The 25,020-nt window shown below is 38.6% G+C and overlaps 1 protein-coding gene across 4 annotated transcripts in view; it reads right to left on the bottom strand.

The window, feature by feature from the left end:
* Nucleotides 1-863: 863 nt before the first annotated feature.
* trappc13 (trafficking protein particle complex subunit 13) overlaps nucleotides 864-25,020 on the bottom strand; it is a 66,248-nt gene continuing 42,091 nt past the window's right edge. Inside the window, exons 8-13 of one of the 4 annotated variants that reach the window (XM_073064532.1) lie at nucleotides 22,107-22,124; nucleotides 18,259-18,392; nucleotides 14,998-15,196; nucleotides 10,068-10,168; nucleotides 5,817-5,967; nucleotides 864-1,631 (exon numbers count right to left, since the gene is read on the bottom strand). In XM_073064532.1, the coding sequence (XP_072920633.1) occupies nucleotides 1,539-1,631; nucleotides 5,817-5,967; nucleotides 10,068-10,168; nucleotides 14,998-15,196; nucleotides 18,259-18,392; nucleotides 22,107-22,124 (696 nt within the window). In that variant the 3' untranslated portion in view covers nucleotides 864-1,538. The remainder of the gene's footprint in view (nucleotides 1,632-5,816; nucleotides 5,968-10,067; nucleotides 10,169-14,997; nucleotides 15,197-18,258; nucleotides 18,393-22,106; nucleotides 22,125-25,020) is intronic. The other 3 variants (XM_073064533.1, XM_073064534.1, XM_073064535.1) reach the window with 3 other exon arrangements.

Here is a 25,020-nt window from a genome sequence, read left to right as displayed (position 1 = left end):
ATTGACAGAAACTCCAAGAATGGGCTTAAGTTCTTCTAAGTAGAGTGGAAAAACTATAGTCAAGGCACACAAGGATATGATAACAAGAGTGCAGAGTGCTTAGGGCACCACTGTAGCGGAGTGGTTAGTGTGATGCTATTATAGCTCAGGGCATTGAATTTTGGGTTCATTTCCTGTGCAGTCTGAAAGGAGTTTGTATATTCTCCCTGTGACCATGTAGGTTTCCTCCCAGTGCAAAGACATACCAGTTAGTGGGTTAATTGGTCATTGTAAATTGTCCTTAGGTTAGTGTTAAATAAGTGGGTTGCTGGCTGGCTGATTCAATGGGCCGAAAGGGCCTATTCCACGCTTTATGTAAATGAAATAAAATATTCCGTAGGATATTGCCCAGAATAGAGCCTCAAATTATAAGGAGCAGTTAGTAGGCTAGGATACAGCAGGCTGAATGGTTTACATAATTGAGGCACACAGAAAGGGTAATCGGTCTTTTTCCATGACAGTAGAGTCAAGAACTGGATGGCACAGATTAAAGAAGATCCAAGTAGTACATTTCTACACAGAAAGTAGTGGGTATCTAAAATGAACTGCCAGAGGTGGTAGAAGATATATTTATAATGTTTATAAGGCATTTAGACAGATACTTGGATAGTTCAGTATGGGCAGGCAGGCAGGCCAGAAGGACCCTTTTTTCTATGATCCCCAATAGTAAATGAGACAATGAGTCACTTAAAATTTGCTCACTAAATCCAATAACATCAAAGTCACAACTTTAAAAGTCACAAGTTTAATCAATCATTTTAGAACACAAACTGCCTTCAAAACTAATAGAAAATAATATAACACGAATGTTTTCAAAAGTAATGTATTCTTTAAACAAATAATAAGCTTTATTAAAACCACTTTTGTGCAAACAGTAAAAAAAATTGTAGACTTTATACTCAGCATGAGCTTAGGTGTAATGGAATCAACACACCAGCTTGGATACAGTTAGTATGAACAGTATCAGGACAGGTACAACACAAATGGATACAAGGATTCTCTCCAAACACCCAGAGTTGCTTTCTGCTCTAATCTCAGAAATACACTCTATTTTTGCTTGTTAGTTTCACTTTCCCACAGTCTAAAGGATTACTCTAAGCCATACTGCATGAGATCACCAATTTCATGAGAAAGAAGCAGGTCAAGCAACACAAACATTAATCTATCAACAACTTCAGGTAGTAGGTCATTGCCATAAAGTAATGGATTGCAACTGCTCAAACTTATGTGCAAAATCTTTACATCCAACAAACAGAGACTAATACCATCTGATCAGTCTACACTGGATTTGAAATTAGGATCCAAGATGATGTTTTAATCCAATCAACTGCTCAAAATCTTAATTTAAGAAGTTTACATATTTGGTTTATATCAACACGGTGATAGCTATTTTTTTTTCTACTGGTGAAAAAAACAGGCCACATCATTAAAACTGAATGACAGGTTCACAGTTAACCACAGAAGGAGATACCATCACAAAAAATTTTAGCTTTCTAGCTTCAGTGCGAAAAGACCACACATACTTGTGCAATATCATCATATTCATATGTTCTTTTTAAAAATGTATCCATCAAACGTAATCCTGAAATACTCTGTAAAGAGAAAGATAAATTAATTAAAATAATCAGAAGCATAAATACAAGGCAAAATTTGTTTAAAAGGCAGTGTTAAGGTTTGCAGTCAAGAACAAACTGATACCTCTTAGATCACTGAATGAGACCAAGATTTGACTAACATCAGCAAAAAAAACAAAAGATTAATTGTTTTCCACTGTCTCCCTTTAACAATGAGTAATTGAAAAGAGTTAAAGATTGAACATATTCAAAGGTATCATTGTGCACTTGTTTCCTCAAAATATTTTCATTTGTTTGCTCTCAACCGTGGATTGATTGGCACTTTGACCCATTAATTTGGCAGGGGGATGGGAACCAAGTGATAGTGCTGAGGATGGGGTAGTTGGTTTACAGAGGCAGAGTGTCATGAGACTGTTAACAAGGACAGGCTGATGATAGAGCAAAATTGCAACCAACAGTTGAGTTCCAGTGTAAGGGGGACAAAATCTGAAAAGGGCTACGAATATAGGACAAAAGGTGTTATATTTGAATGCACACAATGTACAGAATAAGGTAGATGATCTTGTAGTGCAGTTACAGACTGGCATGGATGACATTCCATCACTGAATCATGGCTGGAAGATTATGGCTGTGAGCTTAACATCCAAGGATACAGATTGTATTGAAAGGACTGACAGGTAGGCAGAGGGGGTGGTGTGGCTCTGTTAGTAAAAAAAAAACATCTAATCATTAGAAAGAGGTGACATAGGGTTGGAAGGTATAGAATTGTTGCGTGTGGAGCTAAGAAACTGCAAGGGTAAAAAGAACCCAGTGGAAGTTATATACAGACCCCCAAACAGTAGCAAAGATACGGTCCACAAAATACATCGGGAAATTGAAAACGCATATCAAAAGGGTAATGTTAAGAAAGTCATGGGGGATTTCAATATACAGGTAGATTGGGATAATCAGGTTGCTATGGATCCAAAGGGGGGGAATTTGTAGAATGCCCACAAGATGGCTTTTTAGAGCAGCTCGTGGTTGAACCTACCAGGAGATCAACTATTCTGGATTGGGTGTTGTGCAATGAACCAGAATTGATTGGAAAGATTAAGGTAAAGGAACCCTTGGGTAATCATAATATGATAGAAATCACCCTGCAATTTGAGAAGCCAAAGTCAGATGTATCAGTATTATAGTGGAATTACAGAGGTACGATAGAGGAGTTGGCCAAAATTGATAGCAAGGGCGCACTAGCAGGTATGACAGCAGAGCAGCAATGACTGGAATTTCTGGAAGCAATTTGAAAGGTGCAGGATATATACATCCCAAAGTAGTAGTAGTATTCTAAAGGCAGGATGATGCAAGTGAAGTCAAAGCCAAGGAGCGAGGAAATGGCGGCTGAAATAAGTATTTTGCATTAGTCTTCACTTTGGAAGAAACTAGCCATATTCCAAAGTTTGAGGGTGTCAGGGGGCAGAAGTGAGTGATGTTGCCATTACTAGGAAAAAGGTGCCTGGGAAGCTGAAAGGTCTGAAGATAGATAAGTCACCTGGACCAGATGGTCTGTACCCGAGGATTCTGAAAAAGATGGCTGAAGAGACTGTGGGAGTATTACTAATAATCTTTCAAAAATCACTAGATTCTGGCATAGTTGCAGAGGACTGGAAAGTTGCAAATGACACTCCACTCTTCAAGAAAGGAGAGAGGCAGAAGAAAGGAAACTATAGACCATAAAATAGTCCATATTCAGTGTGGTTTATTTAGGGAAAATCTTGCCTGACAGATCTGTTAGAATTCTTTGAAGAAATAACAAGCAGGATAGACAAGAAGAATTGGTGGATATTGTGTGCTTGGATTTTCAGAAAGCCTTTGACAAGTTGCCACATGTGAGGCTGCTTAATAAGTTAACAACCCATTGCCTTACAGAAAAGATTCTAGCATGGATAAAGCAGTGGCTGATTGGAAGGAGGCAAAGGGTGTGAATAAAGGGAACCTTTTCTGGTTGGCTGCTGGTGACTAGTGGTGTTCCATAGGGGTCTGTATTGGGACCACTTCTTTTTACATTATATGTCAATGATTTGGAAGAAGTTTCGTGGCCAAGTTTGCAGACAATATGAAGACGGGTGAAGGAGCAGGTAGAAGCAGAGAGACTCCAAAAGGACTTGGACAAACTAAGAGAATGGGCAAAGAAGTGGCAGATGGCATACAGTGTCAAGAAGTGTACGGTCATGCACTTTGGTAGAAGAAATAGAAGCATATACAATTTTCTAAATGGAGAGAAAATTCAAAAATCTGAAGTGTAAAGAAATTTCAGAGTTCTCGTGCGGGATTCTCTGAAGGTTAATTTGCAGGTTGAGTCAGTGCTGAGGAAGGCAAATGTGACAGTAGTATTAATTTCGAGATGACTAGAATATAACAGCAAGGGTATAATCTTGAGGCTTTATAAGGCACAGATGAGGCCTCACTTGGGGCATTATGAGCAGTTCTGGGCCCCTTATCTAAGAAAGGATGTACTGGCATTGAAGAGGGTTCAAAGGAGGTTAGTGAAAATGATTCCGGTCTGAAAGGCTTGTCATATGAGGAGTGTTTGATGGCTCTGGGCTGTACGCACTGGAATTCAGAAAGAATGAGGAGGAAATCTCATTGAAATCTATCGAATGTTGAAAGGCCTCGACAGAGTAAATGTGGAGAGGATTTTTCCTATAGAGGGAGAGTCTAGGACCCAAAGACACCATCTTAGAATAGAGGGATGTCCATTTAGAACAGATAAGAGGAGGAATTTCTTTAGCCAGAGTGATGAATCTGTGGCATTCATTGCAACAGGTGACTGTGGAGGCCAAGTCTTTTGAGTATATTTAAGGCAGAGGTTGATAGATTCTTGATTAGTCAGGGCATGAAAAGTCACTGGGAGAAGGCAGGAAATTGAGGCTGAGAGGGAAATGGATCACCCATGATGAAATGATGGAGCAGACTTAACAGGCTAACTGGCCTACTTCTCCTCCTATATCTATGATCTAATGATGGAACTGAAGTCCCATTCCACAGTTGAGTGCAGAATTTAACATCCAAATGTTTCAAATTCATCATAGTACATGGTCATTGTAATGGTAAAAAAGTTTACATTATTTGAATAACATGACATTTTCCTACAATAAACCCTACCTCTCAACTTTGTGTCACAGGAAGACTTCCTTCCCTGAAGGATGAATTTATTTATTGAGACATAGCATGGAATAGGCTCTATTTTGGCCCTTCGAGCTGCGCCACCAAGCAAACCCCCAATTTAATCCTAGCCCAATCATGGGACAATTTACAATAACCAATTAACCTACCAACTCAATATGTCTTTTGGACTGTGGGAGGAAACCGGAGCACCTCGAGGAAACTGACGCAGACACGGGGAAAATGTGCAATCTCCTTACAGGCAGCTGCGGGAATTGAACCCTGGTACAGTAAAGCGTTGTGCCAACCACTATCTATCCTGCCGAAGCAGACAGGATTTTAAATAATCTAATAGTTCTATAATTACTACTACAAAGACAGACATTTATTTTGGCTTTCAGATTTAATTACTTGAATGTAAATTCTTCAGCTGCCATGGTAGGGTTCAAACAGGTTTCTGGTTTAATAATCCATAACTCTGTCCGTGCATTAACTCAATTACTACATCACAGTACTAATGCCATGCATTAAGTTGAAATTTTCTGTAAGTTAGAAACATTCAGAAGCAAAGTCTCTGACAGGTTTGTCAAGCAGACTTGGAGATTAACCTGCCTTTAGTTTTTTATGCTCATATGAAAATCTTTTGCGGCCCAGCAATAATGATAACATTACAACGCAATGTTACTTAAGAACCTTTTTCATGTAACAGCATTTTGCCATCTTAGTTATGGATAGTACCGGACAACAAAATGACATTTGAGATTTATCCAAAGCAAAATCTCGAACTTCTGGCAGGAACTCATTCTCTACCATACCACAATGTCTGATATTTTGGCTAATACACTGTAGCAGATATTTCCTTCAAATGAACTTGCCAGACTACCATAATTTCTTTGGAAAGAATGAAGAGAGGAAGGCTGGCTGGTAACTAACCACAACCTATAAATTTTTCCTGTGTTAATATACAGTCAAATCTAATTTTAATATTCAAAATAAGAAGCCTGGCTGCATAACAAAGTAATGTTATTCTCCTATTCTATTTACTGTCTTGGAATTTACCTGTAAACCTTGAACAGAAGCCAATAACTTGAGTGCAAGATGTAAAGATGAATTTGGACTCAACTTCCCCAGCTGTCTTCCTGAAATTCCACACCAGTGGATTGCATTTGTATTGCACATTTCAAGTACCAGATCCATTGTCCTCTCACTGCTAAAGAAAGAAAAAGTTATGAAGATATGGATGGCTCAGCACAATTACATAGTATAGTTTGAAACAACCTTATCTAACAAAGATTGCTCAGATATATCTATATGAAAATTCTATTTCTTGTTCACCAACTGCAGGAATGTGTCAAATTCAGGCATACGGAGGAATGAAATTCTGATATTACCTGTGCAACACACACTTCAAAAACATCAAGGGACAGCCAGAGCTAAACACACTCACACCTAAATGTTCATTACAACTCTACCACAATGTTAAAATGGTGGCTGACAATCAGGAAATAAAAAGATGAAAGAGGCAAAGAACACTGACACTCCTATCCTCAATCACGAGGGAACCTAGCATGACTGGAAAACAAAATAAGCTACGAGATCCTCCGAAGGAGCTCTCCACAATAACAGTTAACGATCTTGGCTTTTCCATGTGATATTAAAAATAATTAGCTGCACTGGGTACAATAATACTTAATACCTGTACTGTTTCAGATCAATTTCCAAATGGTTCTCTGTGGGTAGATTGGTTATGCATGGCCAATGTTGTACAACAAAAAAAAAACATGATAAATCTAACAGTCATTCACTGCATTGTATCTGCCTAACCAAATCAGAAGCATTTTATTGAAAGGTGCTTGCATTACTGGCTTCAGCCAACATGTGATAACCAACAGTTCTTGAAGTTCTGCTGTAACCATTCAGCTGCAGACTTCTTCACAGTATTCATCCAAGTGGATCCAAAATAGTTACTAAATATTTTCAAAAAATCAGCCATCCATGTAACATTAAAAAACAAAATGTACAGCTGCCATTGTTATTTATTTACCAGTTGTTCACCACTTCCAAAATTTATTTCAATGAATTCATTTGCAATAAGGAACGCTGATCCAAAGGAAAGGGAGTTGGATGAGTGACCAGACTTCGATACTTTCATATCAGCACCCATGTTGATTCCAGAAATGTCATCTTCTGGGTGAATCAACAGGGCTGTTGTGGGAATAGAAAGTCAGTAGAAACCTCAGCACTGCAGTTCCCTTGGAGAAAGCAACACACACAAAATGCTGGTGGAACACAGCAGGCCAGGCTGCATCTATAGGAAGAAGTACAGTTGATGTTTCGGGCCAAGACCCTTCGTCAGGACTAACTGAAAGAAGAGATGGTAAGAGATTTGAAAATGGGAGGGGAGGGGGAGATCCGAAATGGTAGGAGGGGGAGGGATGAAGCTAAGAGCTGGGAAGTTGATTGGTAAAAGGGATACAGAGCTGCAGTATCATGGGAGAAACAAAGGGGGAGGGGAGCACCAGAGGGAGATGGAGAGTGATTGTGAGAGGGACAGAGAGAGAAAAAAAGGGGGGGGGGTAAATAAATAAGGGATGGGGTAAGAAGGGGAGGAGGGACATTAATGGAAGTTAGAGAAATCAATATTCATGCCAACAGGTTAGAGGCTACCGAGACGGAATATAAGGTGTTGTTCCTCTAACCTGAGTGTGGCTTCATCTTGACAGTAGAGGAGGCCATGGATAGACATATCAGAATGGGAATGGGACGTGGAATTAAAATGTGTGGCCACTGGGAGATCCTGCTTTCTCTGGCGGACAGAGCATAGGTAGAAGCCACACTCAGGAAGGTCATTACCCCCAAGGTGCAGGACACAGGTAATCTGATGACCTTCAGAAGGGGCAAAGGTAATATGCAGCCAGTGTTTCTATTCCCTTCAAGGTTCCTTAGTGTGCCCATAACAAACGATCCAACCAGGACCCACAACACCTACTCACTAGTCAAGAAGGCAAGCAATGTTTACTTTTTCTGAGGAGATTAAGGCATGTAAGACCTCCTGCCCCTGTTCGAATAACTTTCTACAGGAGCACCATCAGCAGTATCCTGTCTGTCTTCATCATTATGTGGTACAGAAGCTGTAAGGCATTGGACCGCAAGACCCTACAGAGGGCAGCAAAAGCTACTAAGAGGGTCATCGGAGTCATCCACCCCCAACTTGTCACATTTACTGGGAATGTTTAGACAAAGGGCCAAAAGCATCTTTGAGGATCCTTACCAGCCACTCCACAATCTTTCTGACCCACTGCTTGATAGGAGGGAGATACAGAAGCATCAGGATAGGCAATTCAATGGTTAAAGGATGGGACTTCCAAAGTTGTGACTTCAGGATTGCCACCAAAGCTACGTGCTAGTCAGGCCAGAACAGGATGTTCATACAGTTTAACATGTGATGAAGGAACTGGTGGAGGAGGGAGGGCTTCAAATTTTTACATAATTGGGCTCTCTTTGAGTGAAGGTGGGACATGTAGAGACAGGACAGTTTGCACTTGAACTGGAGGGGGACTAATATCCTTGCGGGATGGTTTGTTTGTGCTATACGGTGGGGTTTAAATTTCAGTTGCAGGGCGACAGAACCAAAGCACCAGAGCAGATAGTAGAGTGGCTGTGGGGGAAAATATTAGTCAACCTGCATTCAAAGTCAGAATTTGAAAGGTTGAGTATGTGGGACTAATTTGTGGATATTTCAATGCAAGGAGTATTGTAGGAAAGGCTCAGGGGATGGATCATACGTGGAATTATGATATCATAGTCATTAGTGAGCCTTGGTTCCAGGGTTCCTTTGTTTTACAGTTGGAGGGATTAAAGGAGGAGGGGTGGCATTTTCAGTCAGCTAGAATGTCACTGCAGTCTCAATTACTGAGGCAATGAGTGGAACTGAAGAACATTAAAGAGATGACCATGTCAATCGGATTACATTACAGACTACCTTACAATCCACAGGAATTAGAGGAGCAAATTTGTAGAGATCACAGAATGTTGCAAGAAACACAATATTGTGATAATGGGTGATTTTAACTTTCTACTTATTGATTGGGGTTGCCATACTATAAAAGGGCTGGACGGAATAGATTTGTTAAACATGTTCAGGGAAGTTTCCTTAATCAGTACAAAGAAATCCCAAAGAGAGTATGTGCGATTCATGATCTGCTATTAGGGTATAAGGCAGGGCAGGTGACAGAAGCTTCAGTAGGAAAACACTTTGCATCTAGTGATCATAATGCCATTAGTTTCAAAGAAAAGTAAATGCAAAAAGATAAGTCTGATCCTCAGGTTGGAATTCTAAATTGAAGAAAAGGCAACTCTAATGGTATTAGAAAGGGTCTGACAAGTGTGGATTGGGACAGGTTCTTTTCTGACAAAGGAACACTTGGTTAGTGGAAGGCCTTAAAAGTGAAATTTTGATAATACAGTGTTTGTATGTTCTTGTCAGAATAAAAGGCAAGGATAACTGAATTAGGGAACCTTGGTTTTTGGTTAAGATGGTGCTGGTAGCAAACAAAACAAACATAACTATAAATTATTGTATTAATCACACTTCTTCCTTGGATATGATCACTGCAATCAACAGCCTGTAACTTCCCATTTGGAGTTGAGCATTTGAACCATCTATATGACCTGGCATTATTGCAGTGTGAACTGAAGTCTTGAAGGTGCGGCGTGACGAGGTACTGGCCGAATTGAAGTGGTGGTGCCTGGAGCTGACAGTGGGGAATCCCCAACGATTATCATGTCATTGCCCTTCTGACACGCCTTTTCTATCTCCTGCTGTAATTTCTAATCTACATGAAAAATGTGTGACTTTCATCTGACCCATAATACATTGACCTACGAAATTAAAAGGGAATTAAGAGCAAGAATAGCTACATTGCAGCCAGTTTTTATTCCCCTTTAATTGTTGTTTTCAGTGACTTGGCTCTCTTACAAGTTCACCACTCTTTGGGAGATACTGAGCAAATGTCAGTCATAAAACTTTCAAAACTCTTAAAAACATTCTTCCTCTAAGACAAAGGTTCCCAACTTGTGTTGCACAGACCCCCTCGGTTAATGGTAGGGGTCCGTGGCATAAAAAGAGGTTGGGAACTTATGCTCTAAGATGTGCTGAAACCAGAATAAGGATATCTTTGCAGGAACTGTAAAATAAAGTTAAGGGAGGGCCCATTATATGTTTCACATTTAACTTGAGCTTTTGGTTTAGTTAACAATATAGCTGAAAAGATAGTTGCAGTCTGGCTTCAACAGGGCACTTACTATTACCTGCAGTTAGTTATTTTACATGTAACTTCAAAAGGTTCCTCAAGATTTACAGTATCTGGAATCATTTCCAAGGAAAGTCTGACATCTCCATATCCAGGTGCCTAAAACAAAGCAAAGCAAGAAACACTGAGTTACAAACAGAAAAAGATAGCTGCTTTATAGTACTTCATGGCATAAAGATTAAAAAATTAGTTGTCTCCATATCAAGAATTACAAATTTTCAGAAGAAGAATTTCCAAGCTATACACATAAGGAAGGCTTTGAACAGTTGCCAATCCGAAGCATGAGAAGATGTAGCTCAGTCAGGTTCGTTAATTGAGTATACAAGGCATCGACTCACAGCAGTTTGGTGTTTTGAGCAGCGGCCAATCAGTGATTGGGATTGACTGGCTCGCATAAGGCAGGGGCAAGCTGAGCGATCATTGTTGGAGTGGACAGTATTAGAGTGGGGATTTTGCGGCTTTAGCTCTTCAAGGCTTCAATGAGAGAAGGTGAAAAGATGTAGGCAGATTTTCCCCCACCCACAGTTTATTTATTGTTTGTCCTTCTACATGTTTGCTCAGTTAGAATACTAGGGACACCAGGCAGGATAGCTGAATGCTCTATGGGAAGGCAGGGAAACCTCCAGTGTCCCTGATGACTACACCTGTGAGAAGTACATTCAGTCCAACTTCTAACACTCCACATTAAGGAGTTGGAGCAGGAACTGGATGAACTCCAGATCATTTAGGAGGCTGAGGGGATGATAGAACATACAGAGAGGTAGTTACACCCAAGGTGCAGGACGCAAGAAACTTGGTGACAGGCAAGAGGGTGAAAGTGGTTAAACAGACTGTGCAGAGTATCCATGTGGCTATCGTTGTCAACAAGTATACCACTTTGGATACTGACATAGCAGTGGGAAGTCACAGCGGCACTGGCACTGAGTCTGGCTCTGTGGCTCAGAAGGGAAGGAGAAGAGGAGGCAAGCTGTGGTGATCGGGGATTCGTTAGTCAGGCGAATAGAAAAGAGGTTCTGTGGACAAGTACTAGATTCCCAGATGGTAATCTCTTGGGAACCAGGGCCTGGAACATTTTGGGTTGAGTCCGCAGCATTCTTAAGTGGGATGATCCATGTAGGCACCAGGGACATAGGTAAAAAGAGTAACGAGTTTCCACAAAGTGAGTTCGGAGAGTTAGGTGCTAAGTTAAAGGGCAGGACCTCCAGGGTTGTGATCTCAGGATTACTACCCATGCCACGTGCTTGCAAGGCCAGAAATAGGAAGACTATACAGTTTAACACGTGGCTAAGCAATTGGTGTAGGAGGGAGGGTGTCAGAGTTTTGGATCATTGGGCTCTCTTTCAGGAAAGGTGGGACCTGCAGAGAAGAGACAGTTTGCACTTGAACTGGAAGGGGACTAACATCCTAGTGGGAAGGTTTGCTAGTGCTGCACGTGTGGGCTTAAACTAGAGTTGCAGGGGGTTGGAAACTAGAGTGCCAGAACAGTTAGTGGAGAGGTTGTGGAGACAAATGTTGGTAAAATCTCAGACAAAATCAGGAATCAAAAGATTGAACATAGTACAACTAATGTCCTGAGCTGTGCATACTTCAACACAAAAAGTATCATAGGAAAGGCAGATGAGCTCAGTACATGCATCAACACATGGAATTATGATATTGTAGCCATTACTGAGACTTAGTTTCAGGAAGGGCAGGAATGGCAGCTCATTATTCCGGGATTCTGTTATTTTAGATGTGACCAAATGAAAGAGATTAAAGTGGTGGCATTAGTAGTCAGGGAAAATTAACACAGCAGTTCTCAGTCAGGACAAACTTGAGAACTTTTCTAGTGAGGCGATAGGGGTGGAACTGAGAAATAATAAAGACACAACCACATTAATGGGGCTTTAGTACAGACACCCAGCAGTCCGAGGGATTTAGAGGAACACATTTGTACAGCGATTGCAGACTGCTGCAAGAAACATAAGCTTGTTATAGTAGGTGATTTTAACTTTCCACATATTGACTGAGACTCCCATACTGTAAAAGGACTAGATGGGATAGAATTTATCAAATGTGCTCAGGAAAGTTTCCTTCATCAGTACATGGAAGCCCCAACGAGAGAGTGTGTGATACTTGATCTCCTATTAGGAAATGAGGCAGGACCGTGACAAATGTTTGTGTTGGAAAACACTTTGCATCTAGTGTACACTATGCTATTAGTTTCAAAGTAAACATGCAAAAAGATAGGTCTCGCCTGTGGTTGGATTCTAAATTGGAGAAAGGCACATTTTGATGGTTTCATAAAGGATCTGACAAATGTGGATTGAGACAGGCTGTTTTCTGGCAAAGGTGTACTTGGTATGTAAGAGGCCTTCAAAAGTGTAATTTTGAGAGTACAAAGCTTGTATGTGCCTGTCAAAATAAAAGATAAAAATAACAGGTTTAAGGAACCTCGGTTTTCAAAAGATATTGAGGTGTTGGTTAAGAAAATAAAGGAGGTGCAGAGCAGGTATAGACAGGTAGGAACAAATTATGTATTTATGGAGTACAAGAAATGCAAGAGAACACTTAAGAAAGAAATCAAAAAGGCTAAAAGAAGGCATGAGGTTGACCTAGCAGACAAGGTGATGTAGAATCTTAAGGGATTCTGCAGATGTTAAGAGCAAAAGGATTGCAGAAGACAAAATTGGTCCTCTGGAAGATCAGAATGGTAATCAATGTGTAGAGCAAAAAGTGATGAGGGAGACCTTAAATGATTTCTTTTGCATCTGTATTTATTCAGGAGACAGACAGACTCTATAGAAGTGAGGCAAAGCAGCATCTACTTCAGGGACCCTATACAGACTACAGTGGAGGAGGAGTTGTTGCTGTCTTGTTGCAAATTAGGGTGGATAAATCCTCAAAGCCTGACAAGATGTTCCCTCAATCCTGTGGGAGGCAAGTGCAGACACTGCAGGCACCCCAGCAGAGATATTTATATCATCCTTAGTGACAGATGAGGTACCAGAGGATTGGAGGATAGCTAACATTGTTCTGCTGTTTAAGAAAGGCTCTAAAAATAAACTGGAAAATTATAGGCCGGTGAGCCAGACATCAGTGGTGGAAAAATTATTGGAAGGTATTCTAAGGGACTGGATATACGAGTATTTGGAAAGATGTGGATTGATAAGGAATAGTCAGCATGGCTTTGAGCATGGTAGGTCATGTCTAACTAACTTTATAGTGTTTTTTTGAGGAAGTTACCAGGAAACGATGAAAGCAAGGCAGTGGATATTGTTCAAATGGACTTTAAGCAAGGCATTTGACAAGGTCCTGCATGGGAGTTGGTCAAGAAGGTTCAGTCGATTGACATTCAAGATGAGGTAGTAAACTGGATTAGACACTGGCATTGTGGGAGAAGCCAGAGAGTGGGTGTAGATGGTTGTCTCTCTGACTGCAGGTCTATGATTAGTGAAATGCCATAGGGATCGGAGTTGAGTCCATTGTTGTTTGTCATTTATATCAATGATCTAGATGATAATGTGGTTAATGAGATCAGTAAATTTGCAGATGACACCAAGATTGGGGTGTAGTGGAGAGTGAGGAAGACTATCAGAGCTTGCAGCAGGATCTGGACCAGCTGGAAAATGGGCTGAATAATGGCAGATGGAATTCAATGCAGACAAGTGCAAGGTATTGCATTTTGGTAGGACCAATTGTCTTGCACAGTAATTAATAGGCCACTGAGGAAAGCTGTAGAACAAAGGGATCTGGGAAACAGGTCTATAATTCATTGAAAGTGGCATCACAAGTTGTTACAGTCGTAAAGAAAGCTTTTGGCACATTGGCCTTCATAAGTCAAAGTATTGAGTAGAGGAGGTGGGATGCTATGTTGAAGTTGCATAAAATGTTGTTAAAGCCTAACTTGGAGTATTGTATGCAGTTTTGGTCACCTATCTACAAGAAAGATGTAAATAAGGTTGAAAGGCTACAGAGAAAATTTAAAGGATGTTGCCGGGACTGGAGGACTTGAGGTATATGGAAAGATTTAATAGGTTAGGACTTCATTCCTGGAATGTAGATAGTTAAGGAGAGATTTGATAACGGTATACAAAATTATGAGGGGTATAGACAGGATAATTGTAAGCAGGCTTTTTCCACTGAGGTTTGGTGGAACTACAACTAGAGGTCACGGGTTAAAGTTGAAAGGTGAAAAGTTTAAGGGGATCATGAGGGGAAACTTCTTCACTCAGAGGGTCACGAGAGTGTGGAACGATCTACCAGCACAAGTGGTGTAAGCTGGATTTCAATGCTTAAGAGAAGTTTTGATAGGTACATGGATGTTAGGGGTATGGATGTCTATGGTCCTGGTCCAGGTCGATGGGAGTAAGTTTAAATGGGTTGACATGGGCCAAAGGGCCTGTTTCTGTGCTGTACTTTACTATGTCTCCAAGGAATATTCCAGTCTTAAAGATCTCCAACACAATCTGTGTAGACAAAAATTACATTTAATGCTGCCTAAGTATAGCTAAGTTCTGGTAAGGGCAAAAAACTTAAGATTACTCTCAGTGACCCTGGCGTAAAGTCAAAATATGGACAGATTCAGAGAAATCTGACAGTTCCAAAGCTGCAAAGTTCAACACTGTTCAAGGCTACTCATTTAAAAAAAAATCAATGTGCAAACAACTTACCTTCTTTAGGAGACAGAATGAAAGAAGTCAAATTTAAAATAAATGTATTACAGACATTTTACAATAAAATCACTTCATTACTAAACGAGTATGATTAAACTTTTAATTTGCCTTTCTTGAAAAGCTCTATCATTCAATAAAATTTAATTGTTCCAGTGATTATCCCACTGTTGAATATGAAACCTGAGGACATATGAGTAGGATAGAACCTTATTCCATTAAAAGCTTTAACAAGTACAAAATGGAGGTACCTAAATTGAGCAAACATTTACTAACCATTCTTTGCAACTGACTTGTTTGTAACCGTCCTCTTTCCCCCAAGTTTGTTTTCCAGACTATGTCCAATTTTCCAATAACTGTGACTCCCTTGATGACCCCAGCTTTCTCTGAAAATTCAGGTTTAGGTTTGAGACAGTATAGATATTGCCTTGTGTCCGTAGGTTGCAAGTAGGTCATTTTCCCAAACGTGGAAAATCTGTAAAGACAATAAATACTCAACTGCACAAAAAATATTTACTTACTTGGATAGAGAAGTTGAAATTATATTAAATTCTAAGACTTAGAAATGCATCTTTCTCTTTAATGAGGCAATGCCAATGTTTATACACTTCCCAAATTATTTTGTCTTGCTCTTTAAGTATGTGCTTCTTTTCCTTTCTCCCTGCTTTAAAGGTATCTATGATAACCTTTAGGCATTATTTAAGATATAAAAATATATTAAACAGCATCTCAAAACACAGCATGAATTATTTAATTTGAAATGTTGTTTAAAACATTTCAACAGTTTGACATTCGCATTCGTTAAGCATAATATTTCAAGACTTTTCCAAGTATCAAGCTGGCATAAACTTGTTCCAGTGTATTTCAGAAATTTTAGCTAAAATCTTTTTCTTAAACTGAAAATATTCCTATAAACAAAGAGATGAAACCCTTTTTTTTCACATATTTTATTAAAATCACACTAGAATTAAGTTGTGAATACTGGCACCCAAATTCTAAGCTTGTTTTAATTGATTAAAAATACAGTCTATATGTAGAATAGAGTTAAGTTGTATGTATAACTACAATTAAATCTGGTTAATATTTTAACCAATTTTTCCTGAAAGTGTTGGACCACTTGAGAGTTACAATCTACTTTTCAGAGATTAGTAGTATTTATTCAATCTTTAAAGTGCACCTACTAAAACCAAGACTATCTTCAGCCAATATCTAAAGATATATTCCTTGGATGGCCATCAAAAATGGAAATCAAGGTTGACTTCATCCTTCCAATATTGGAGTAGGAGAACTATTTACTTGAGTTTGCTGGTGGCACTAGGAGAAGTGTTCTTCTACTATTGCCACCAGCCAACTCAAAGTAAATAGTCAGAATAAATATTAATACTTCCTGGTCTAATTAAGTCTCCTACCCCATCAGACCATTTCAGGGTTTTTAATTTGCAGTTTCTTCCCAGCTTGGATAGCTGGGACAGCAGGCCTGAAAATGAAAGAAAACATCTTCATGATTTGTCTATAATTTGATACACCCAGCCAAATGATGTGTACAAATTCTGACAAAAGTTGTACAGCAGCGAGTTTATAGACTGGGGTTTCCCAGTGACATTTTATATCTGCCTGTAATACACAGCTGGTGAAAAATAGCTAGAAAAAGCAGGCCCAGCACACGATGATGCTAAAATATACAATATCAGGGTGCAACAGAATAGAATATTCTCTGCTTCAGTTTGAATTACACTGGCTCTTCTATTTCCATTTATTGGGTTTCAAGGTTATTAACTTTAGCTTACCCCAGAAATTTTTAAAACAAGTTTCAAGAATGTTTGTGTGCTGTACTAAGCTGCAAACTATTTCCAGACCTTGCAGGGCAATGTAGTGCACATTACCAGAGCACACCATTATCATGTAGGATGAATACTAGAGAAAAGAAAACAGCAACTTTCAGGAAGAGGCGTAATAACCGATTGATGAACCTATAGAATGTGCTGACCAAAAAATACCAATATCAAATGATTCCATGCTAAACAAAGTTTTCACCAATGATACTGAGAAAAAACCTTTGGATACTAGAACCAACTTTCCACACAAAACAGGTGGCAACAACATAGGAAAAAATGTGGACTATATTACTGCATTTGTCTGGAATGGTTTCTGCACTGTTGCCAGCTCGGAAATAAATGAGCCAAATCGTTAAACACGCAACCTACTACTGACCTTACCACCGAAAGAAAACATCCAACTAGATTAAAGCAATTCAGTGTCATAAGTCAAATTGAATCAAATCATCTGTGCTCTCCAAGAACAAAAATAGTCTTGAAGAATCTGAATTATTTTTTCTTATTGCAGTTTTCAGGTGAGTATTCAGAAAATGAATATTCAATCACAATGTGGTGGAGAAGATTCAAAAGTCAATGGATAAACCATACAGCCACTTGCAACCAAATGGAATCAAGATGAAATCATGTAGACTTAGAACTGCATCTAGCTAATCACTTCCCCTTTGATATCTGCACCTACTAAGTAAAATTATAAGAGAATTGGAAATTGATGCAATTTGCTTGAACATCACAGAATGTCCCAAACTATTATAGCATAATCAGAGCTATTTGATACAGTTACACGATTCTATCTAATCTACCAGTAGAGAAAGGCATGATTACACTACATTCTGGTGTACACAACTAACCAAGCAAAAGGCCATTTCAAACTAATAAATTTCCCTTGTCAATGAAAGATGCAAACATACAGCACAATGTTAAATATTCAAACTGCCCAGTGCATAACAACTGATGAAAAATACACCATTGTTTTATCAACTTGTTTAAATTTGCTGTAATTTGAGAAATTAAACATTTCTTAAAAATAAAGTAGCCTCTTGTAACACTTGCAAGACAAATATAAGTCGGACATAAACCTCTTTCACTTATAATATAAAAAAACTAACAGCATTGATTACCTAATTATCCAAAATGATTTTTTTTTTACTTTTTGTGAACAAACAAGGTATAGGGAATATAATTAAAAAGAGGCCAACAGGATGAGCACATACATGTGCAGTGATATGATCTGAACAACTTGCATGAAAAAGGATGTTTTAATTAATTTCAAAACAATTTTAATGAAACATTAAAGCACTGTATATTACATTTACAAACATCTTCAATTCTTTTTCTCCCATCTCTTTCCTAAACTTGCCAGCTCTGAAGATTATTTTGTAAAGAAAAAATCATGTAACATCAGATTTGATGCTATGTGTTTCACTGAGTAGCATTCAATTCAGTCAAATTCTAGAACCTTTACCAGATGAAGATCCAACATTTCATTCTGGTTGAAAACACAATTCATGCACATTAGCTTCCATTTAACAGGACAGAAAAGAAGGTGTGGAAATTTAGTGTTTTTGGAGAAGGAAAAAGTCACGCAAAGATGGAATAGGGAAGTTGATTTGATTTTTCTCTACAAAATGCAATCTGTGAAATACATATGCCATGGTGAATTATACTGTAGCACTGATTCAAACGTGACTTTAAAGTTTCTTACCCATTCTCTCCTGTATTGACTGTGTTCAGTTCAGTTACATTATACATCATGGATGGTTCAAGTGAAACTTTTTCCATGTACATTGGGGTAGTTGTAATATTTTGTATCTGGGCTTCCAAAAAGACTTCATCTGTCTACAGGGGTGAGAGGAGGCATTGGAGAAGGGTAGGTTGAGGGGTGAAAATAAATAAGAAAGAAAACCTTCTTAATAAAATTATACCAGTTCCTGTGAATTAAATATTAGTTCATGCCTTGGAATAACAGGGAAGGTAATTAATAAAGGAAAGCAGAAGCATAATTTATACCATACTTCAACATTAGCTTATTAATTTAGTTACAGCAATGGATTTGTGATAAATGCACTTATTTATTTTCTACAGTACAACAGTTGAGTATAAACATTAGTTAAGTCATCGATGAGGAGTATTTAGAAAACAGCATTACTTTCCCCTCTGACAATACACCAAAATCTTAAACTAAAACAAATGATTAAAAATGGTAGCTTCAGTAGAGTATATGAGACATTCCTAAAATGCAACTTATAAATTAACTTAAATATTAAAGTTCTTTAAGATTTAATAAAGTACAAGGGTATTTAAATGATTATGCTATTAATGAGCATTTATTGCCTAAAATACTCCTGAATACCCTGTTTAAAACTGAGCAGCAATTCAGAATTTTTTACTAATAGATATGCAATGTGTCAGTAGAAACATGTTCAAGTTTGCATTCAAGGTTCCATATGGTTAACAAATAAAAATAGCTGATGCACACAGTAATTATAATACAGGTCAGATGTATTCCTATTGTTAAAAAGCCTTGATAATTGGTATATATTTCTAGCTCTGCATTCACTAAGATAATTAGCAGCCATAGAGCAGAATCACTTTCACCATAACCAATTTAATTAAACAACAATTGTCTGCAGCCAATAAAATTAGTATGAATACAGTGAGGAGCAAAATTATGAAGTAATTTATTATTTGTCCTTTCTCCAATTGGCACATGCCATTAATTAAAAACAAAAGGAAGCCTAAAACTGTTTACAGAATACAGGTTTCTGAAATTTAAGTGGAATAATCATACTGTTTATCCCATTCTATACCCATTTCCACAGAACAGTGTTTTGCATTGCTTAAATGTGGGTCTGGATAACATATAACTAGTATTGTTTTTCATCAGCATTCAACTATGTATATAACCAAGGAATAAGTTTTTAAAATCGGCTTTAGGGTATATGTATGAAGTGAGTTTGCAAACTCTCAGCACATACATTTACAATACAAAACAACAAAAACTGGCATGATTTCACATTGAATTATCAATGTCAGCAAAAGAATACCTTTGCTGTCAAAAAAAATATATACACATGGACAACAAGAACCACTCTGTGGTTAGGATTATTCATATTAGGACAGAATAAAGAATGTTTATGTAATAGTTAGACCTATAAAGATTTATTCAAAGTTAACATAAACGTTAATGTGTTGAACAGTTTCCTGCAGTTTTACATCAAGTTTAATCAAGTATGAACGAATTACTTCAATATTTGATAATGACAAGATTTTGATTACAAATGTAATTTACTCCACAGATGCAATTGCTTTTTAAAATCAGCTAGAGAGCAGCTCTTATTGATCTGAAACATTAAAGTTTCAAGCCCTCATGGTTTTATTAAACTTCCTCAAAAATAAAATTGCAGAGAAATTTTCACCGTTGACAGCATCTGCTGGTAGGTTCCAACGAGTTATGAAAAGCAGCAAATCATCATCAGAATTTCAATATTAGCTATGTTCTATTTTAGATCTGTCCTACAAACTTTTTAAACTTTAAAACCATCAAAATCACTTTCACCTGCTCATATCTCAAAACCATCATCAATATTAAGGAATTATTAAAATACCATCTTTGACAAAACATGTTCCCACAAATCCATTGCTCAAACCCCCTTGATTCAATTAATTTTGTGTGCCATTTAGCAGAAATTTTATGCAAGCTTGGATGATGAGATTAGTGATATAATGGAAAAGCATAAGTTTGTTATAATTCAGTCTCATCACAAAATTATTTTTGAATTTTCCGTCAAATCTTTACTGAAATAAAATTGCAGATTATTCAGAAAAATTGGATTCTTAAAAATTAACAAATTTTGTAGTTATTTATTTTCTGGTCATAATTTCATGGAATATCTAACTGAATTTAAAAATAATTTAAATTGGACCAATGCTTCTCCATTACAATGTCTTGAAAAAGTATTCAGCCCCTACACCTATTTTCACATTTTACTGTCTCATTTTAAAAATTTTAAATATAACGAAGTAGGATTTTTGAACTAATCTACAAAATATTGTGCACCATGTCAAATCAAAAGAAAAATTCTAAAACCTGTCAACAATTTACTTAAATTAAAAACCAAAATTGTGAGGCTGAAAAAGTATTCATCCCCTTTGTAATTACTATGCTAACTTTCCTCAGGTGCAATAATATATATTCCTTTCCAACTCACCCAAACTGACGATGCAGAGAATTGAAGGATCACATGAATAACTACCCTCTATCTCTCTGTGTAACATCCAGCAGTATGGTAGATTTTCAATAGACCAAACCAAAATGAAGACAAAAGAGCATTCAAGACAAGTATAGGAAATGATACTATAGAAGCAGAGATCTGGGGAAGGGTATAAGGTCACCTTAAAGGCATTGAACATACCTTGGAACTCAGTGAAGTCTGTTGTGAAAAAAAATATACAATCAACGCCCCACTGCCTAGGGTCAGGCCGCCCTTCTAAACTTAGTCGCCAAAGAATGGCACTTGTAAGAGAAACTACTGTGATACCAACAGTCACTGAATAAGCTGCAGAGTCAGTGACCGAACTGGAGTTGAAGTCTATGGCTCCACAATCTCTAGGACCTTGCACAAAAAGGATATTTATGGAAGAGTGGCAAGGAAGAAATCCTGGCTAAAAAGAGAGCAGACCCTTGCCCGTAAAGACTTTGCAAAGCATCACTTAGAAGGCACTGTAAAGATGTGGAAGGGCTTGTGGTCAATGAGACTAAAGTGGAACTTTTTGGCTAAGCAATATGTGTGGCATAAATCTAATACTGCACATCAGCCAGGTAACACATTTCCTACTGTAACGTATGGTGGAGGTAACATCATGCTATGGGTGACACTTTTCAGCAGCAGGGACTGGAAATCTGGTCAGGATTGATGAGAAGATGAATGTTGCTAAATAAAGAGAGATCTAGGATAAAAAACCTGCTAGCCTCTACCAGAACAACCATGGAGTGGCTTCAAATGAAGAAACTTGATGTCCTTGAGTGTCCTAGAGTTCACTATAACCCAATCCAACATCTCTGGCAAAACCTCAAGATTGCTGACCACCGCTGCTCCCCAACTAACCTGGCACAGCTTGAGCAAGTTTGCTAGGAGGAATGGGCAAATCTTGTTCCATCATGTTGTGCAAAGCTCATAGAGACTTATCCAAAAAGATAACTGGTTGTAATAGCTCTGAGAGATGGTTCAGCTAAGTATTCAGCAAAAGGGGATGAATATTTTTGTACTACTGACATACAGTTTTTGAATTCTTAGTATTTCATGCTTTACAATTTTCCTTCTTTTGGGCCCTACTGTGAAAAAAGGAGCAAGTGACTCACAAACAAAAATTCTCAGTTAAATTGATCAAAATCCCTGGTTGTAATACTCACTTATGTGAACAATGGGTTGGGAACTGAATACTTTTTCAAGGTACTGTACTTTTTGACAAATTTAGCTAATGTTAATTAAAGCAATTGTGATTATATTGCAATTAAATCAATGTGCAAAGTAGCAATAAATAAAAAATTACCACAGAACTGAGGTCACTCTAATAGGGGAAAAATTAAAAAGCAAACATTAGAGAAATAAGGGTTAAATGTTAAAAAGAACAACTACTTTACCCAAAGATTTATGAAAAGCATGTTTATTTTCTTTATTGTATTTCCAAGATGCTATCAACAGTATGGAAGAAAGACGAAGTAAAGTGCCCACAAAAAAGGAGGCAAAATAAAACAAACGTACATTAAAGAGGCCAGCATTTTCAGAATACCCAACCTGAAGAACACGTTAAAGAGGACATGAAGCCAACTGAAAGTTTGTTTTGGTTAAAAACTGAAATAAAATCTAGAATTTGTTCAGTAAAACTTAGATACCCTCGGAGTGAAATAAAAAGTTGGAAGAATATTTTCTATTCTCCAAGGAGCAAAGTTTTAATGAATCATATCTTTCTGCCAGAATGAAACAAGGAAAAATATTTTGCACACACATGCTACCATGTAAGCATTACTGCTTTTCACAACATTCAGTTCCAATTGCATTTAAGTTGTTACTGAAATTCTTTGCACATGAACTTTTGAACAAAACAGCACTACATTGCAGAGGAACTGTGCATTTGGGTCTGACATTCATGAGAAATTTCCCAGAGCGGAAATCCACACCTCTTAATCCCCTTGCCCAACAAAAATCTATCTCTTAATTCAAAAATTTTAAGTAGCCCAACATCTGCAGACCATCAAGAGGACAAATTCCAAATTTTCATAACCCCTTGTGTAAAAATATAGCTTGGTAATTTTATTCCAGATTGATTCTTGTTTTGGATGTCCTAACAAGAGGAAAGATAAAACTTTATCTACTCTCTGGACTCCTTTGTATCATTTTAAATACCTGCATAATGTCAGTCCTCAAACTTCTAACTTCATGGGAACACAAGCAAGTTTATAACAATGCAAACTTGTGCCAAGTGAGATTTTACCACTATTGTTAGTAAAATCTTAAGACGGCACCAAGAATGAGACAGTTCAGCTGGTTCATGGTGCTGCAACAACAACCTCGCACTCAGCGTCAGCAAAATTAAGGAGAGGATTTTGGACTTCCAGAAGGGAAAGTTAGAAGAACACACACATTGAGGAGTCTCTGGATCTTTTCATTTCCAAATGCAAACAAAACACTGACTCAATTAACTCCAGCACTCCTCTCACAACTTCGAACCTTACCCACTCCAAACGCACTGGCCTTCACTCTCTCCGCACTAATCCCAACCTCATCTTCAAACTTGCAGACAAAGGGGGTGCTGTTGTAGTGTGGCAGACTGATCTCTGCTTTGCTCAGACCAGGTGGCAACTCTCAGATACCTCCTCTTACTTACCCCTTGAAAAGGACCTCACTCAGGACCATCAGAAAATTGTCCCCTACACCATCACCAAATTTATCAACTCTGAAAACTTCCCATCCACAGCCCCAATCTTATAGTTCCCTTACCCCACACTGCACACTTCTACCATTTACCCAAGATTCACAAATCTAACTGTCCAGGTAGGATCACTGTTTCCGCCTGGTCCTGCTCCAATGAACTTGCATACACATAACTTGATTCCATTTTATCTCTCTTGGTTCAGTCCTTTCCTACTTATATCCACAACATTCACATGTTCTTGATCTCCTCAACAACTTTCAAGTCCCTGGCCCTGATTACCTCATTTTCATCATGAATGTTCAGTCCCTATATACTTCCATCCCCGGTAAGAAGGCCTTAAGACTCTCTGCCTCTTTCTTAACAACAGACCTGACTTGTTCCCCTCCACAACCACTCTCCTCCCTCTGGCAGAACTGCTCCTCACCCTCAACAATTTCTCTCTCATCTCTTCCCACTTTTTTCAAACCCAAGGTGTAAACATGGGCACATGCATGGATCCCATCTATGCCTGCACTTTCATTGGCTACATGGAACAGTCCACGTTTCAAGCCTTCCCTAGTAATGCTCAACTCTTGCTGCGTTACACTGACGATCGCATTGGTGCTGCTTCATGCACCCATGCTGAGCTCATCAATTTCATCAACTTTGCCTCCAACTTCCTCCCTGCCTTTAAATTCACTTGGTCCATTTCTGACACATCTCTCCCCTTTCTCGATCTCTCTTTCTCCATCTCTGGAGACAAACTCTAGTGATATCTTTCATAAACTCACCAATTCCCACAGCTATCTTGACTATACCTCTTACAACCCTTTCTCCTATAAAAATGCAATTCCTTTTTCTCAGTTTCTTTGTCTCCACCTTATCTGTTCCCAAGATGAGGCTTCCCTTTCCAGGACATCAGAGATATCCTCTTTCCTCAAAGAACAAGGTTTCCCTGCTTCCACTGTTGATGCTGTCATCACCCACATCTCCTGCATTTCCCAGATGTCTGCGCTCACCCCATCTTCCCGTCACCTCAACAGGGGTAGAGCTCCTCCTGTCCTCACCTACTACCCGATGAACCTCTTCATCCAACACAGCAATCTCCATAACTTCTGTCATCTTCAACGGGACACTACCACCAAAGACATATTTAGCTCCCTCCCCCCTACTCCCTCTGTCTATTTGTCCCTCCCCACTAATCTACCTGCAAGTGGCCAAAGTGCTAAACCTGCCTATTCTCATCCTCCTCCTCTTTTCAGTGCCCCAAACAATCACTTCAGGTGAGGCAGTGGTACTTTACACGCAAATCTGTTGGGAGTTGACTACTGTATCCAGTGCTCCCAGTGTGGTGAGACCCGACATAGATTGGGGGAACGCTTTGTTGAGCCCCTCAGCTCCACCCAGAAAAAACAGAATTTCCTGGTGGCCAACAATTTCAATTTCCATCTTCATTCCCTTTCTTCTGCCACAATGAAGCCACTCTCATGTTGGAGGAGCAACACCTCATATTCTGACTAGGTAGCCTCCAACCTCATGGCATGAACATCAA

This window comes from Hemitrygon akajei, chromosome 13 (assembly GCF_048418815.1).
Source record: "Hemitrygon akajei chromosome 13, sHemAka1.3, whole genome shotgun sequence".
NCBI classification, from domain to species: Eukaryota; Metazoa; Chordata; class Chondrichthyes; order Myliobatiformes; family Dasyatidae; genus Hemitrygon; species Hemitrygon akajei.
Note: the sequence above shows the minus strand (reverse complement) of the source record. Positions and strands in the feature narration are given on the sequence as shown.